The sequence below is a fragment of the Syngnathus typhle genome, linkage group LG14 (assembly GCF_033458585.1).
Source record: "Syngnathus typhle isolate RoL2023-S1 ecotype Sweden linkage group LG14, RoL_Styp_1.0, whole genome shotgun sequence".
Lineage (NCBI taxonomy): Eukaryota > Metazoa > Chordata > Actinopteri > Syngnathiformes > Syngnathidae > Syngnathus > Syngnathus typhle.
Genome location: NC_083751.1, coordinates 7,648,835 through 7,665,563, shown reverse-complemented (window position 1 = coordinate 7,665,563; position 16,729 = coordinate 7,648,835). Strand labels below are relative to the sequence as shown.

General features: G+C 40.2%; 1 protein-coding gene across 7 annotated transcripts; it reads right to left on the bottom strand.

The window, feature by feature from the left end:
* Positions 1–341: 341 nt before the first annotated feature.
* opa1 (OPA1 mitochondrial dynamin like GTPase) lies at positions 342–16,328 on the bottom strand. 7 transcript variants are annotated; one of them, XM_061297515.1, is made up of 31 exons: positions 16,157–16,328; positions 15,280–15,604; positions 14,102–14,198; positions 13,853–13,960; positions 12,884–12,937; positions 12,052–12,128; positions 10,641–10,799; positions 9,233–9,286; positions 8,891–8,995; positions 8,670–8,756; positions 8,324–8,437; positions 8,136–8,216; positions 7,990–8,064; positions 7,815–7,886; positions 7,406–7,505; positions 7,191–7,321; positions 6,946–7,018; positions 6,712–6,784; positions 6,477–6,592; positions 5,552–5,616; positions 5,329–5,405; positions 4,770–4,935; positions 4,466–4,618; positions 4,254–4,362; positions 3,625–3,704; positions 3,102–3,242; positions 2,904–3,020; positions 2,733–2,826; positions 2,484–2,594; positions 1,775–1,844; positions 342–1,686 (listed from the first exon to the last, which is right to left on the bottom strand). In XM_061297515.1, exons 1-30 carry the CDS (start codon positions 16,213–16,215, stop codon positions 1,780–1,782), a joined length of 3,138 nt encoding a protein of 1,045 aa, XP_061153499.1. In that variant the 5' UTR covers positions 16,216–16,328; the 3' UTR covers positions 342–1,686; positions 1,775–1,779. The 7 variants fall into 7 exon arrangements, with proteins under 7 accessions (XP_061153499.1, XP_061153500.1, XP_061153501.1 ...); XM_061297516.1 differs by having other exon boundaries at positions 10,641–10,796; XM_061297517.1 differs by having other exon boundaries at positions 15,280–15,601.
* Positions 16,329–16,729: the final 401 nt, after the last annotated feature.

The following is a 16,729-nucleotide window of genomic DNA, read 5'->3' as shown; positions in this document are numbered from 1 at the left end:
TGTTTAGTTAAAAGATAGATCGTAAAGAACAATTTTGACACATTTTGACTTCCGCTAAACAGTAACTGTTATGTTAAAAAATAAGTGTAAATTTGAGTAAAAACTTATTGTGCTTACATCTTGGGTCTGGGTGACGGGGTCTCTTCACTATATTACGTTATTTTCTTTTTTTCTTTGCAGCACTGCCAATTTCCCATGTCACAATAAGTCCTGCAAAATCTCTGGTTCTACATTAAAATTGCAATTTTCCAGTTTGCCATCAATCAAAAATGTTGGTGTTGGCCAAACTTCCCAGAAAGTCTGATAAACCTTTCTTTGAACAAATGCTAACTGAGAAGTCATGGGGAAAAATAATTTCATTTGTCAATTTTATTTTTTCCGTGAAACACAAATGAAATAAATAAGGAACAAATGACTGATCACACCTTGCAAACCTGACTTTTAACATAAACTATTATTCAAGCAACCATTTCCTTGTGAGTGGTGCTGTGCCGCAAACGCTGCTAATTTAACATCACTATACCGGTTTGAAAAAACCCATTATGTCTTTCTAGCCATATACACAATACATACGTACGTACATACATACACCCAATCCACGAGTACTGTGGTACACACACCCTTTCAGTTGAACTCTCAGAGTAGGAAAAATGAATGTTTATATGGGCGACAGTCACGAGTGTTCCAAGTCAAGACGGGATGTGATCTGGTCTCTAAGAGAAAAAGAATGTATCATGGTTGATCATCTATCCTCTACTAGCATGGTTGCCAAAGTGCAAAATATTCTTAACAGCTCTGAGTACGACACCACTGCCGACTACAACCAGATCAAAAGATACGTGAATAGAACAAACATTGACAAAACTAAACAGTTAACTTTGGAAGGGCATATTTTTTTGTTATCATTGTGACTTATGTGTCAATGCGGTGTTCAAAGACCAGAAAGAAATGCAGGACTTTTCCCCTTTATCTATTAGTTTTATTATTCTTAATTTACTATTAGTCCAAATTACACACAGACATGCTAACCTTTTATTTTTTTTTCCACCAATTGTATTTACACATTTAAATAAAGTGGATTCATTTTGTAAAACCTTTTGGAACATGGGACTGCGTACTCATCTGTGTGAAGTGAAAATGAAGCACACACTGATAAACCAAATATGGAACATGAGGGTAAATTGTATGGACTTTGTGGACAGAATTAACCAATAAGTGCTTTCTTAATTTCCAGTCCACCAATGACTCTTTAAATAATAATGTGTCCAGGTCCACAGTTGGTTCTTTTCAAATGGTGCCTGGAGATCCAACGAGACGCAAAAGCTCAATGAGACAGGGTAAATGTTCAAATAGCCACAACCATGCAGCCTTCTTCTCCATTGTCATGGGTTGTTGTCTTCTTCCAGATTTAACGATGGGAGGTCCTGTCCCACTCTTGACCAGGACAGCTCCCCCCAAAACAGAAAGATATACTCCAAGAGAGTCTTCTGATAAATCTTCCTTCTTTTAAGGTCCATCTTTCCATGAATGTCAAGGAGGTAAGAGCTTAAAGGTGTGAGTATTAAATTCAGATGAGGGGGTTGAGGGTGACGTGTGTGACATCCAGCAGTCCATCATGATCAAATTCTATCAATCAGTGCATTTTTTTCTTCTGTGAGCGAAACATTACCTTAATTCTCAACAGTTCTGTGAAGCAGAGTGGCGAGAATAAACAGACATGAGACATTCTACTTATAATTAAACCTTTAGTTTTACATCTCCTAAAGTACTCTACCTGTCTTATTTCTCTTTGTGTAGAGCTTCTATGAAGGCTTCAAGCTTCTCCTGGATCTCACGAACCTTCTCTGCAAAGGATCACAAAAATCAGGTTTTGCTTAGACACACAGTCAACAGTCACAAATGGAAAGAAATTACATTTTACAGGGTGAGTCATGAATTTATACCATCGGGAATGTGTGTGTAGTAGCGGCAAACAAGAAGATGTGTTTTAAAAAAAATATGACAAACATATTTGACAATGGTGTCATAGGAACAGAACTCCATCATGAACCGAGAACATCCTGTACTAATTTTAAAAGCAGGATGAATACGGATGCTCCATACACTACAGTTGTGTTCCTCCACTATAGTTTTGATGTTAATGCTCAAACTGAACACCATTGCCAAAGACAGTATTTGCAATTGTGAGCAAAACCCATTTATAAAGTGAAAATATTCTATAAAGCATTCTGAAAAGATTGCATTTGAAGACCCAAGAATAGGACAATTAAAAACAAGGCCAAAAAAAAAATCCATTCAACCATTGCCTTTGTTGATGTTGGCAAAGGCCAAAGTGGTTTTCACAAAATGGTCTTGCACACTTGAACGGTTTTAAAATACCCACTTTCTTAAACATTGCTGCCACCTACTGAGCACTCGAGGAACACCTGCAAGTGTTGCAACATTTCATCCTGCAAAAAATATACAAGTGCATTCAGTCTTACTGAGATCCTCAGCAAGTTGGACTCGGCGGCCAGTGATGAGCTGAGATTTCTTCTCCATATCCTCTCCAAAGTCCTCTAGCACCTCTTTGACATTTTTCTCCAGTCGGCGCACTGAAAAGAATAGAATTGAGCAACAAGTACAAGACAGTATATAAATATCATCACCTATAATAGCAGTGTATTGCTATGTAAAACTTTGCATATTTGAGAATGGAGCCCAATATCTTAAGCGTCTGCACTGGTCTTTACCTTCAGTGTTGGTGAGCTGCTGTCGTAGTGTGTTGGCAGTGATGACCAGCATCCTCTGAATTCTCCAGAAAAGGACGACGTCATTGCACTCCAACTGTGGAAACCGCGCAACAGCCACTTTGAATAACTGAAGGTGAGAATGACAACCTTAGAACATTTATTTTATTTTACCTCAGAGTCAACAAAGTGCCTCTGGTAATAGTAGAAGCCCCTTTTGCAGAGGCTACAGTGGGCCAGAGCTTTTTGCAAAAAGTGACGTCGATAGAGCTGATGCCATGTGTCTTTGATCTGGAGTGAAAAATCAAGGCGTTATTCATCGGACCACATTCTAGAACAATTATTTGAGAACAACAAATATCCTGGGCTCACAAGTACTGGGTCCACTTCCACCCCTCGTCCCTCCAGGTTCTTCCTGACTGTGGTGACCTCATCGTTGGCCAGGTAAGCCGTATGTTCATCGTGCAGCTTCAGCAAGCGCTCCAGCTCTGTTCTTGTTTCATTGCGGATATGCTGTTAAGTGTGGGGGATACGCGTTAAGCACTTGCATCATGTATTCCTAAGAATATTTACCGCTGGCATTGAAATCCATCCATCCACTATCTGGACTGCTTATGAATAAAATTAATAAAATCTCTTAGACTGATCAAATAACATTTTGTAAAGTGTACAAAATATTAACATTAATATTAACATATCATAAGAGTAAGTGTGTGTGTGTGTGTTGAGGGAAAGAAGCAGCGCAACAATGTTATCAAGTCTGCAAAAAACTAGCACGCACATTTTATTTATCGAATGAAAAGTCGATACAGTAATATGGCTGACGCTGCAGTTTAGCGGGAACAGGCTTAGGAAAAGAAGAAAAGTCAACATGGTAATTGTTTAGAAACACTACCTGATCTGGTGTTCGGTTCTTCCAGCTCATCCACCTCTCCTTCCAGTCTGGCCCCACCATGTCGTTGATTACAGCTTCAGCTGAAAAGAAAGTTAGGTGACATTATTTAAGACAGTTCAAAAGCCCTAGAGATTTAATCGATTTGTTCTCAAGCTAGCTCAACACTTTGAAATGGCTAATAAAAATTGCATTTAGTGGGATAGCTTTCGTGTGATTTCGGCAACTGGGGGGGAAAAAAAACGTTGAAATTAGAGTAAAACAGTATAACTTGATTAGTTCTACAATTATGTCCTCAACCCTTCAATTTCTTTTGCTGTGTTGGGAAACCTTTCTCCGATTGACGCCTCAGTAAAAAAATAAAAATTGGCAATAAGCATAGAAATTCTGAAGGGTTATTGATGTTGATGCATCAAACCACAACATTTCAAACGGCATCACTGCCAAAGCATGGATGAAATATAGGTCGTCTACTTCTGTCGTCGGTTGCTTTTTCTGAAGTTTCTTTCTTATGGGGGAGTTTGAAATGCTCATTGCACACTTTGGTTTTTTTTTGGGGGGGGGGGGGGTCGAAAGGCGGTCACTTGTCACGTTGCTAATGGAAGAAACACACAGCACAGCACAGCACATACTGTCTTTGAGGCGTGACTGCAAAGTTTGTTCCATGAATTGAATTGCTGCATCCCACTGAGGCTTGTCCGTAATGGAACGGTCTTCCAGGGCATTGTGCTGGATCACCCTCTGATGACACACACCACAAGAACATTGGAATAACATTACAAATGCCGGCTGACATAGATGACCTTGTATTCAGTCTGCCAGAATTTGTTGACAGTCTATTTACCAGGCTGTCCATGGCCCTCTCATTCCACTTGTGCCTCTTGATGCTCTCGTCTTTCACAGCCTCCTTCAGCTTGTCAAAAATGTCATCCTGGTCTTTGCCTTTGTACTCAGCCATGAAGCGAGCAAATTCCTCCTGCAGTGTCTCCCAGGCAACCTAAAAACAAGATCAGTGTTTATTTTTTTTTCTCTTAAGGCATTTCAAATTTCTCAACAGATTTCCTTTTATCACATTACAATATTAATTGCATTATACTGTATACAGGCATACAAGCAATGAATAGACTGACATTTTACAAAGCTTTTACCTCAAGGGCTTTGTGTGGAAGCTGCTTGTCAGTCCACTGCTTCAGTTTAATGTCTACGGTGGTGTTAAAGGTCCCCGAGTCCATTGTTTGTGCAGCAGGTAGGTAGATGTTCTCTATCACATGTGTGGAAACACGCTCCCACAGCTTCTTCTGCAGGATGGCTTCCCTGTTAAGATAACAAAAATGAAAGATGCTAACATCAGCTGTGATTGCACTTGGCTGTAGATTCTAATATGGTTTCCCTGTGACCCTGTTAACAATTAAGTCTCGCCACTGGATCCCCTCGTGGCAAGCCGACAATGGAGCAATACTGCCCTGGCCTGTACACCACGTCACCATGAGACCAAACCAGGGCTATGACTCATTTATCACAAACGAATGTTCGTATTTCAATATGCTTCCTTCCCTTTGTTCCGGATAACCATCTGCACTGTCAATAAGCATGATCTCCAATAGAGCAGGGTGGATAATCGGGCCACCCCGTTCATGTCCATGGACGATTCATCAAGAATATTGATTGCAACGAAGTGACGGACGGCAAGCACACAAATTATCTTACCAGTGCTGTGGAGTCACTTGACTCAAGTTGATGACTTCATCCAAGATTTCATTCTTGGCCTTTTCGTACAGTTCATTCTGCAAAAAGACACCTGCATAGTTAGTCTACTATAAGATTAAAAAAAATATCCATTCACATTTATCTATTAAAGCGTTATTTGTATTATGAGAAAGTTCATACCAGAGCTACTGGATGACATGATGTGTTTTTTTTTTTGTCTTACCCGATCCAGTTCTCTCAAACGAGGATAATTGTTTTTCCACTCTGTCTCCAGGTTGAAGCGGGATGCTAGAAACAAAACAAAAAAAGGTATAGTACTTCAAATATGAACATATAACTAACAGGGATAACACTTTTGTGTAGTATGACGTGCAAGTAAATTTATAAAGCAATAATTTCACAGATGCTTGTGATTGAATAATCATCGAGGTTAAAATTTCAAGGTAATAAATAAGTAGAAATCAACAAGCAAGGCCAGCACAGATAAGACATGACTGTGTTTTTTACACATATGGCAACTCTGAGACTGTCTGCTACTAATGGTGCCAGTTTGACTAATATCAGGTGATGACTTCCACACTTATCTACGCCTTCAGGACAAGAAGAATTTAAAGAAGAATTGGGACTATCACAGAGGCACACTTTTGCCAAATATCCACAGTTTGGTTCTAATACACGTGAACGCTACATGTACACATCTCTCGACGCACCCGATGTTAAAGTACTTGATGCTCTCTATACCAATTGGAGATTTGGCCAATTGCTCGGTTATGGTGCCACAGTGGTTCTGAACAGGGATGGGAGACTGGCTGAGTGTGATTTGTTGAGCAGTGGATCAATATGGCACACAATAGGCCTATGGGAACTGCAGGAGTAGGGCCATAAATCTCTGGTTCTCTTAGCCTGTGATTGTCTCAACTAATTGCTGTGGGAGGGCCGAGCTAACGTGAGAAAAGTGGCAGCATAGGAAAAGTATGGCCAATCAAGTGGGCTGGGGAAAAAGGGAGGGCGCGGGATAGAATATGCACAGTATATTTTTGTTCTCAAAAGAATGCTCCTTCTCGGTGAGGTGAAGGTAGACAGCTGGGTCTTGGCCTGAAGCGCTAACTCATTTGTGAAGGAAAGAAGCACAGTGAGAGACGACCTACCTTTAAAGACGTCTGCTTGCTGCTCTACAGACTCTCTGACCATTTTCCAGAAGCAGTCTGAAACGGCCAGACTCAAGTTCTTCGTGGTCACCTGGTGGGCCTTCAACATGCCGTCCCTAGGGACAAAAGACACACGTGACTGTCAGCAAAACACAACGACCACCATAAAACATTGCATCTAACTTTCTAACTAACGTAAAAAAATGCAAGGAGTATCTGCACTGTTTGCGCTTACCGCAATAATCTGGAGTTCTGGAAGAAGTCCTCCTCATAGTCTTTAATTGAGTCAATGCTCTCGCCACTGCTTCCTGTACATGAGTCGGTGGAATGAGAAATCCAGTGGCGTTGTACGAAGTTGAATTACAAAAAAACATTTACTCCAGACAAATCAAGGCAAAAGAAAACATCTGGTTGAAAAAATTAGTTGATCGATGTTGAAGTAATACACACATGCTCTAATGGGAATTACCTTTTCCTGTCACGACAGCAAAGTATCCCAGAGCCTTCATGGGAAACAGTTTGCCCTCAACTATTTGTTGGATCTGAAATAATTAAAGGATTTGTTTATTTTCAATGCCTGCAAACGCAATCTGTGAGTATCCGATTAAAAAAGGGATGTGCACCCTTTTGGAGAAGAGCAGTTTATAGCTTCTAATAAATGAGCAAGTTCTTCAGCCTGCAAATATATTTTAAATGACTTGAAAGCAGTCTTACTCTGCTCGGGCTGGTCAGGTTCTTCTCAGCCAAGTCCACTTTGGTCAACACAAAGATTGTCCTTTTCCCATGGGGGTCCATTTGGCTAACCAGATCAGTTACAATGCTTCGCTCTGCATCCACGCTGCCGTCTAGATGGAGGCAGATTAGCAACTTTGTTACCTTGCTGGCTTCAATATAGTCATTTCAAATGGAGATGCAAGATCACAATTTACCTTGAATGCAAAGGATGATTGCATTGGGGTTTTGCATGTAGGCCTTACTAATACTGAAGATGGTCTCCTTAGTGTCTGATGCCATGCCTGACGTCACAGTCTGGGAAGAAGGGAAAAGAAATAAAACACTTCAAGGGCTGCATTTAATCTTCATGACTTTTCTTCAGATAAATTATAAAAAGGAGATATAGACCCCATTGAAAATCTATAACTGGACAAAAAAGTCGTGACTGCATGTGAATGGCTCTCTAAGTGGCCTGTGATTGACTGCTGACTGGTCCAGGGTTTGCCCTGCATCTCGCCAAAAGTCAGCTGGAAGAGGCTTCGGCTCACCTGTGAGCCTAATGAGGATAACTGGTGCAGAAAATGGATGGATGGAAAATAAAAAACTGCAGAGAGCTTAACTCACACTGATGACACCCGGTAAATCAACAAGAACCATTCTCTGGATTCCTGGGCCTTTGACACTTAAGGATATTGTCTGTTGATTAAAAATACAATCAAATTCACAGTTAGACAACACATTCACAGAACAAAAAAGTAAATTCATGCTTTCAATTCACATGGAAAACTAATGTACAAACCTCACAGCTGACAGTTTGTCCTTCTTTCACACTCTTTCTCATCCGCAGCTCAATCTCATGCCTCAGAGCAGCCAGCTGCACAGCACAAAAAAGAAAGGTTAGTTTCTGTATGCATATTTGTGCTAGATGGACAGAAATAGTCTTACATCTTCCTCCTTGGTCAAGTCAAACTCACGACCACTGTCTTTGAACAAAGCCACGTGGTGGGGGCCTTCACTGAGTGTCACCTGCAGAAAGAAAACATAAATCGAACAACACTGTTCTTGCACATCATCCTTACAAAAGAAAAGAAAAAATCACAAAAAACTAAATTCACTCTGGTCCCACATAGTACCTTAACAGGAGATCGTGTCATCATCTCTCCAGAGCCTCTTGGAAAAATCCTGGCCTGTGCAATCATCTCCAGGACACTTGTCTTGCCAGCACTCTGATCGCCCACCACAACCACCTTTAGGGACAGTAGGAAAGAAAAGAGGGAATGACAAATTATGCACGAGTGGTTAGGATAATACAAAAGCTGTGATTCATTTTGGAAAGTGAAATATGTTTATAACAAATTCCAAAATAATTGTATTAAAATAAATTACAAATGCAAGTGACCCAAGGGTGATTTCTTTTCCATGTTTTTTGAATTGCACACAAATATTTTTCGTGAAGTGTGCTCAATGCATGCTTCGTACCCTGGGTAAATGGTCCTGTGTGTTGTAGTTGGCATCATAGTCAGACAGGATGTCCAAAACTTCAGAATACAAATCAATAAGGGATTTCTACAAAAACAAGGAGACAAATAAAATGACATACCTAGTTTACTTTGGTGCAATAAAAACTGTCCATTCAAGGTTTTGGAAACAATAGCAAACATTTAACATAATTGTTGGGTTTTAAACAGGGTGCAACTAACCTTTACTTTTCTTTGGTGGATCCCTTTGTCGTCCTTTTGCAGAACCACTTTCCTCAACTCCTTGTTCTCTTTCTCCAGTCTCTCCAGCATGCGTTGATACTTAAGCTATGAACAGAAGACAGGAAACAATCAGTCCCTTGACATTCACTCAGAGGACATATATCACAGAGTAGATAACGTCCAGATTTAATGCATTGTTTTTTCATAAAGACCAATAGGAATAAACAAACAAAAACAAATTAGCAATTCAAATCACTATTCAGATAATTCAGGACTGCACAATAATATAAATGTATCAAATTCTATATCAAAACTAAAACAGAGTAGTCGCTGTGAGTCTACCTGGGTACGAAGAAGGTCTTCTTGGAGCTGATCTATCTTTTCTTTATCTGAGGACTAGTAATCAAAAGAGAGGAAAAACAAAACAAGGAACAATAACAAATTGAGTTAATTCTTCTTTTCTGCATGACTTTCGGGTCACCTTTAAGTCACACAACAATCACTTGTTAGTTGCACATTGTAATAAGACAAATTTAAATGTATGACGAAGAATAAAAAGACTGGGGGAAACAAAGTCAGGCACACAGTCCATATTCTGCCAAGGTTCTGTTCTTTTCACCTGTGGTGATGTAAAAGAAAAGTTCAGATGACATGAGCTCTCCGACATTGATACAGAGATCACAAAATCGTTCACAGGCAATTAAAGTGTGATTGTATATTCAAACCCCAATCAGGTACATATTTTGTACATGTGCAGCAGATTTGTTTCAATTATAAAACACAATACAGGGGAGACACCTCAAAGGAAGAAATGGGATTTGGTAGGAAGACAGTAAAGACATAAAACTGCAGAATGATCAAAAGTCCGTTAAGTCTTGATGGAATGCACAAACAGTGTTAAGATTGTTTGGAATGTTAATAAGAAAGAAATAATTGTATTTAAAAGTGACAATCCTGCACACACCTTGACTACACCACAGACATTTCAAAAGGTACACCTCACACCATGCAGAAGTTTCCCAATCTTTGCCACATGCTCCATTACAGAAAAAGGAGTCCAATTGTGCACGGTGAGTGGCATTTTGGACTACACAATGAAGGTCCACGTGTGGCCTGCCAACAAACTACCTGCACAGAATCTTGTAGCCTGACAAATATTGTAGGTGAAGGTGATGGGAGAAGGGGCTTTCATCATGGGGGATTAACTCAGTCTAGAGTTGAGCATACTGAGAGGACATTCTAAAATATAAGCAGTATAATATTGTGGTCGGACCGTGTATATGTAGCATAAAATTTTTTTCTAGGGTGTGGTGGTTACTACAATACTGGTTTACCTAACATTTTGGATGAATTTGAACTTCTGCTCCAAGTTCCCAATCCAGATTGAACTTTTTTATTAGCACGTAAAATTCAAGTGACACATATCCAATGTTGCATAAAACCCACATTCGCAGAAGCCTAAACAAGGATCTATACTTTTTTCAGTGAAGTAGTACACTGGGTTTCAAATTACACATATATTTTTATTTTCCTATATTGTTAATGATTGATGATGAAGTCATTAGCCGTTGAGTTGAAAAAGAAATTGTGTCACTTCAACCATGCAGTTTAAAACTCGCCCATGTTAGTTAATTTTAGTGTGTTCCATCGACGAATGCCGCCAGCCTTAAGGTATAAGATTAAACTAGTTGTGAACCTTTTAAGGTTTTTTTTTTTGATAGGGTGGCTCTAAGCACGGTGGGACCTTCACCTTGCGTGTGTGATGAGGGGGGCTGGGGTTCGGAGGCGGAGTGGGAGCAGGCTCTGGCGGTGGGGGACGCGCATAATTGGCAGCAGCTGCTTGTCGGACCTCTTCTTCGTGCTGTTGGATCTGCTGCTGAATAAGAATGAGTTCGCCGAGCAGACCCTGCTGGGGGTATGTCATAATGAGAGTCAGGCAGGAGCAGCAACACAAACAGCAATCAGCCCACAAGGCCATTGCGATTCCCCAACATGGGGTTGACATATCACAGACCATTCACTGGTAGTGTTGCTGTTCTAGCTTGGGTCAAAGATTCACCTAGGGGAATCTTGCCACCATCATCAGTGCAGTGCAACACAACAAAGGATGAGGTCAAACTGATGGCAGGAGAGGCGACTAATACCACAATTAGCACCTCTCAGCAAGTGGCATCATTTTTTTTATCCTTTATCAACCGCATCACGATCGAAGACTTAAAGGTTACTTACACTTGGAAATTAAACCCATATTTTCACAGCAAAAAAAAAATCAATAGTTGACGGCTGTCAACACTGTAGGCTGGTGATGCTGCTGAAGATGACAACGATAAGCAAGTGCAGGTATGTTACTCTATCAAGGGTGAAACACATGGGAGCGTGCAACGCCAGAAATCTACTTCACTCCATCCCATCATGACAACATTTTTGTGCAACACGGAAAATTGTAAATCTATCTGATAACTTATCAATCATCACAGTATAGACAAAAGTCTTGGGGTACGGCGCCTCAATGACGTCATTTGGACAAGGATATGCTTCCAGCTTTGTGAGACTGCCCCTGTGCACAAAGCAAGGACCCTTTGTGTATTCTTGGCTGAGATTGACAAAAGAATCCAACCAACATAATCGAGCCACGCCCTCTCATCGAATATCAGTGACCTCAGAATCTTGTTTGAAGTCTTTCAAAAAAAAGAGTAGACGCCGTTAAAGCAAGATAACTTGAAGCACCCCAATAGTATTATATGTTGAGTTGCCTTGTTTGCTATTTGATGCGTTATGTTGGAGATGATTACAGATGAGGGGGGAAAGGACATCATGGGTCGGTGCAACATTTTACAATTGCTCACCAACCAATACATAAAACAAACATTGGGGTGGGGGAAAGGAACAAAGAAGAAGGACAAAATAGTATAAGTGGGATGAAGCAAGATGACCTGACACATAAAAGAACACCTCATCAGTGTGTATAAACAAATTCTGCCGCACAGTGAATACATTGTAAGAGGGTCCCCGGGTGGGGTTTTTTTCAGTGGGGATGTGACCCGAATGTACCACTTTAAACATAAAACCTTTGTCGAGATTCTTGGACCGCAAATCTTGCAATTTTGGTGAATAAGAAGAGCCAAGCAGCCGGAAGATGTTAGGGTGAAGGGTGAACTTACTTTTTTGTACTGCTTGTCGTCCTGAGAGGCTGCGGTAGAAGCATCTGTGGCTTTTAATGGTGGCTCACCTGAAGTTTCTAAAAGAGAAACAGCAGCATTAGATATGTCTTACAGGTATTTTTTGCATAATGCTACATTCCACAGGTGACAACGTCCGTTGCTAAATGTCAGATGTGTGGAAAATCTCGCAATTCCTGTAGATTTGCATCAAATGAGCCAATAAAATGTATTCCATACAAAGATTCTGCACACTGGCTACGAGGTAATTATTTCCCAATGTTGAAACAATGCTGTCATTTTCTTTTATTGTCTTTATTTGAAGCACTGTAAGGAAACATATAAACAACTCAGTGACAGAGATTTAATATTCCACTCTGTGTTTGGGGGGAAAAATTGGCTGACGCAATGTTAATAATAAATGAATGCTGTTATTGCCATTTTCCAAGCATCTGAGCAAGATCGTGCCATTTAGAACAAAACGTATGGACCAGGAGACAGAGAGGGTGGAAGTCAAAGGAGGCATAAATACACTAGTTAGCAAAAATAATAAATAATTATGAGAGGAATCGGCATGAAGAAATTTCTAACTGGATAAAAAAGAGACGCTACATTCTAAGAGATTTTCACACTACGCCCAGTGAGAAAACAACGGCACACTAATTTCAGAACCAGCAATGACTGTTAATGGCAGCAAATTGAAAGCCAACATCTCAGCATGGCAAGGATTCCCCAAGTGAACAAAATCACATGAAGATGCTGGTTAAAAAAAAAAAAAAAAAAGCAGAAAGATCAGAGGTAGGTGGGTAGCACTAGTGAGTTTTGGTGTACACACCTAACAAGAGAAGCAGACCAGAAGCTCCTTTGACTTCACTACCCAAACTGACACCTGCGAATAATGGAGGAGAAAGGAGGAACGACACAAAAAACAAAATAAACATGAAAGACAGAAGCAGTGGAATGATGGTCAATGCGGGGCCACAAAAAAATGGCGTGCAAAACAAAACATGCTTCAGCAATTGTTAATGCGTGTCATTTCATTTAAATAGCCAATGCAATCATTCCGAGAAATGTTGCGATTAATTTTATTTTACTATATGTGAAAACTGCCTCATGTATACCTATAACTAATTTGCGAAAGGACAAATATGGCAGTAAGCACACAGCAATTATTTTCCCCTCATCATACGGTGGTCTCACATGTTAAAGATAGTGAAAAACAGTATGTGCTTACCTGAAAACTAAGAGTGTAAGGACTATGTGCAAAATGTATATATATATTTTTTTATTCCTCTACTCTTAAAAAGTTCAATGGTGACAATATGGCCCAGGAACAAATTCACTTCATCACTTCCACTGGGGGAAACTGGTTTTGAATTTGGAACAAACAAAAGGTCTATCAGTGTTGTGACTGACACTTACCCGTAAACTTCTAATGGACATTGTACTATTAGTGTCAAGTCATTGAATAGTGTTTGGCACCGCACCCATCATCAGATAAATCCCGCACAGAGCAAAGGAACAGACAGCGGGTTACGCCCTGACTGTGATTTTACTTCATTTTAATGACTGTAAGATTAGTCAGACCATATTGCAACATCTAAGGTGGATTACATGTTGGTCATAAGTATCTGCTCTGTGACACTGGTTCACTTCCAAGTTGTTCTCATTTCAAACTGTTCCTTTCGAATGAAGAGCAAAATCTCTAGGGATTTTTTTTCTACATGATGTCATGCATTATGGCTGTCCAACCCCCATGTTTTGTTTGACTTTTTAGGAAGATGAGGCACGTTGACTGACTCACCAGAGGACAGGAGACTTTTGATGAAAGTGAAGTTCTCCCCGATTTTGTCAAAGTCAGGCAGGAGCTTAGCTATTTCCTCCATCTCTGGGAGAGCTTTGGCAAATTTATCTGAGGACAACAACACTGACAATGAAAGTAATTCAGTGAAATGCAAGCATAATCTAGTCATCAATATTTTCAACTGTAATACGGTATGACTAAATTTGTTTTATGGCTTTCACTTTAGAGCATAACAATGACAACACTTACCAAGATCTATTTGTTCGCTGAGTTCCCACACAAAGTCAGGAATGACCCAGTTGTATTCGCTCAAATCAGGCAGCATATCCTTCCACTCATCATAGGTCTAAAAGTAAATTGATATAAGTGAGCAAGTTGCGCACTAAAACTTAATGCTATCTTTTATAATGAATCTCTTTTTTTTTTTCTGTGATCAGCAAGTAGCACTGATTCCTAACTGTGGGCTGAGACCTGTTCTGAGTGGGTAAAAAAGTGCCCATGACAAATATTGAAGGAGCAAGACTTAGACTCCCTTCCTTTCTTATCTGTGAGAGGCCCTCACTAGTTATGAACAGAACACCTGTTCTTTGTTTAGTTTGAGAGAAGTTCTTTCTCTTTTAAACCTTGTAGTTTCTATTCATAAATTGTTGTTGACCGGGACAGTTTTTCTTTGATACAAAGTGTTACAGAAAAGACATACATGTTGAAGCAGTTGCATGTAAGTTATCCCATATTTATTCAGTGCTTGTTTAAGTAGACTTCATGCAAGTTATCTCACATTTACCTAATGTTTGTTGGAGTGTTTGCATGAGAGGTATCTGAATATTTAATTATTATTATTATTGTATGAAACTTAGCAAGAAAGTCTAGAGCATTGTTTTACACGGACACGGCACCCAGCACGTTTGGAGATCGCAGCCTAGAACGAGGCTGCCAACCAACTAAGGACAGAGTCTGCATTGCTGGGGTCACGAATCAGCCAAGGCCTCGCACCACATAACATCCTTTAGTTAGCTAGTTTAGTTAATCAGCGTTGCTACAGCCACAATCTCCCCTCCCTTTAGTGTAGCAACGCCTTTTGTAACCAGGGCAACCCAAAATAAAAAGAAGAGATAGCCGAAGAGGAGTCCAGAATTGGTGGAGGACTGGAACTGGGCCTTCGACGTAACTCTCCTCACGAGCAAAAGTAATACTGGTTGTCTTCTCCTCTTCCTTCAGTGTGTAAAATAATGTCTGATGGTACTTAGACCTGACATTAACGCCCTTTTTTTTTCCCCCTGACGGCAAATGGTTGCTGGCCCAAAAAAAAAAACATGAACTCGTTTGGACCGTTCCATGGAACAAAAATAGTTGTAGATCACTCCTCAATTACAACCTTGCCCTGGATGATAAGGGCGGGGACACAGACACACAGATCGAATGCATACCTTCTTAGCCGTGTATCCTCCTCCCACCGCGCTGCCAAGCAGAATGTATCGTAGCTTTAGCAGCCTCGCAGCCAATCGGGCCACCCAGAAGTTGCGCTTCTGCTGGTAGCCCCGGCCCCCCGATCCCGGAGGCGGCTTCGGTGTCCGCATTGGCAAGCGTGACATGGAAGTGAAATAACGGGCCGCTGTGCGATGAGGTGGACGCTGAGTGTTGGTGTTTCCATAATAACGGTGGTGGATGGCGCGGTACAGAGGGTGCAGCTTCTGAAGTGGTATGCGAAATTTTACCCCTGTCCTGGTGGGGACCACATTCCTGCATGCCCTGCTAACAGAACAAAACAGTTGGAGGTTATCCAAAGACACCACCAATATGCAACAACAACAAAAAGAAATTGATGCTTAAACAGCTACAACATCAAGATCTTTTTCTATACACGTATAGTATTGAAGTGACAATTTTGGTATTGTGACAATCCAAGACATCGAGTAGAAATGTATGATCGTAAACAACCAGAAATCATAATAGTATGTATTTGTGATGAAGGTAATGCATTAAAATATTACTTTTGAAAAATGTCTATTGACTTGAGAGACATCATCCGTTATCTTCATCAAGCTAGTTGGTCATCTGGCGAAGCTAACGACAACATAGATCCAGGTAAGGCCCACTCACGGGCTGTATCATGACATTCTACATATTGCTTGAAATGTGTTAGTATATTTGATCAACTTTATATGCACAGGTATTTACTGAGAAATTAAATGAGAAACAATTAACATAGCTTTCCTGAGAGCCAGGTAGGCTAGTGCTGCACGTTACCTCTTCGTAGACGACTAGTAAATGATGAGCCCATTTTTGTACAAAATGCAAACTTACCATGTAACTTTACCTCCAACGCGCAACATGTTACCAGCAAGATGACACAGAAAAGTCATACATAAAACATATCCCTATGCATCTTTCCACGGGGTACACACCTAGCCTGTTTGTTAGCTAAAGGACACAGGGCTAGAATGACAGCCCACTTCCGGTATTCTAGTCCTGCAAAGAAATCAGTCCTGACGCAACCCACCAGCGCAAAAGTTCCGAACTTAATTAAAAGTCAGAATATTTTCTTCACTGGCCCTAATCCTCTTCCGTACTTTCACATGTCCTAAAATGAAATATTAAATATTTAAATATTCATCAATTTAAAATGACATCAAATAATTCACGTGTTAAACATTAACTAATTAAAATATTTAAATATTAATTTACATAAATTCTATATGGGTATAAAATACTCTAATAAACATAATTAAAAAGCACCTAGATTTTACTATTGTACTGCCAAGTTGATGCCCGTCAAAACCAACTGAATGTGCTTTCACATTCTAGTAAAGATAAGGATAAGGTGATCTGTGGGGAAACTTACCATGTTCTTATGTTCTGCATCACAGAAGTTGTAAA

What these genes read in the sequence shown, in the direction of transcription:
- opa1 (XM_061297515.1), bottom strand. Translation starts at nt 16,215, where the DNA reads ATGACTTTTCTGTGTCATCTTGCTGGTAACATGTTGCGCGTTGGAGGT. An exon ending in GTTGGAGGTAAAGTTACATG is followed by an intron (nt 15,605 to 16,156) that starts GTAAGTTTGCAT and finishes TTGTTCTGTTAG; the next exon opens with CAGGGCATGCAGGAATGTGG. An exon ending in TTCCACACAAAGCCCTTGAG is followed by an intron (nt 4,619 to 4,769) that starts GTAAAAGCTTTG and finishes TCTTGTTTTTAG; the next exon opens with GTTGCCTGGGAGACACTGCA.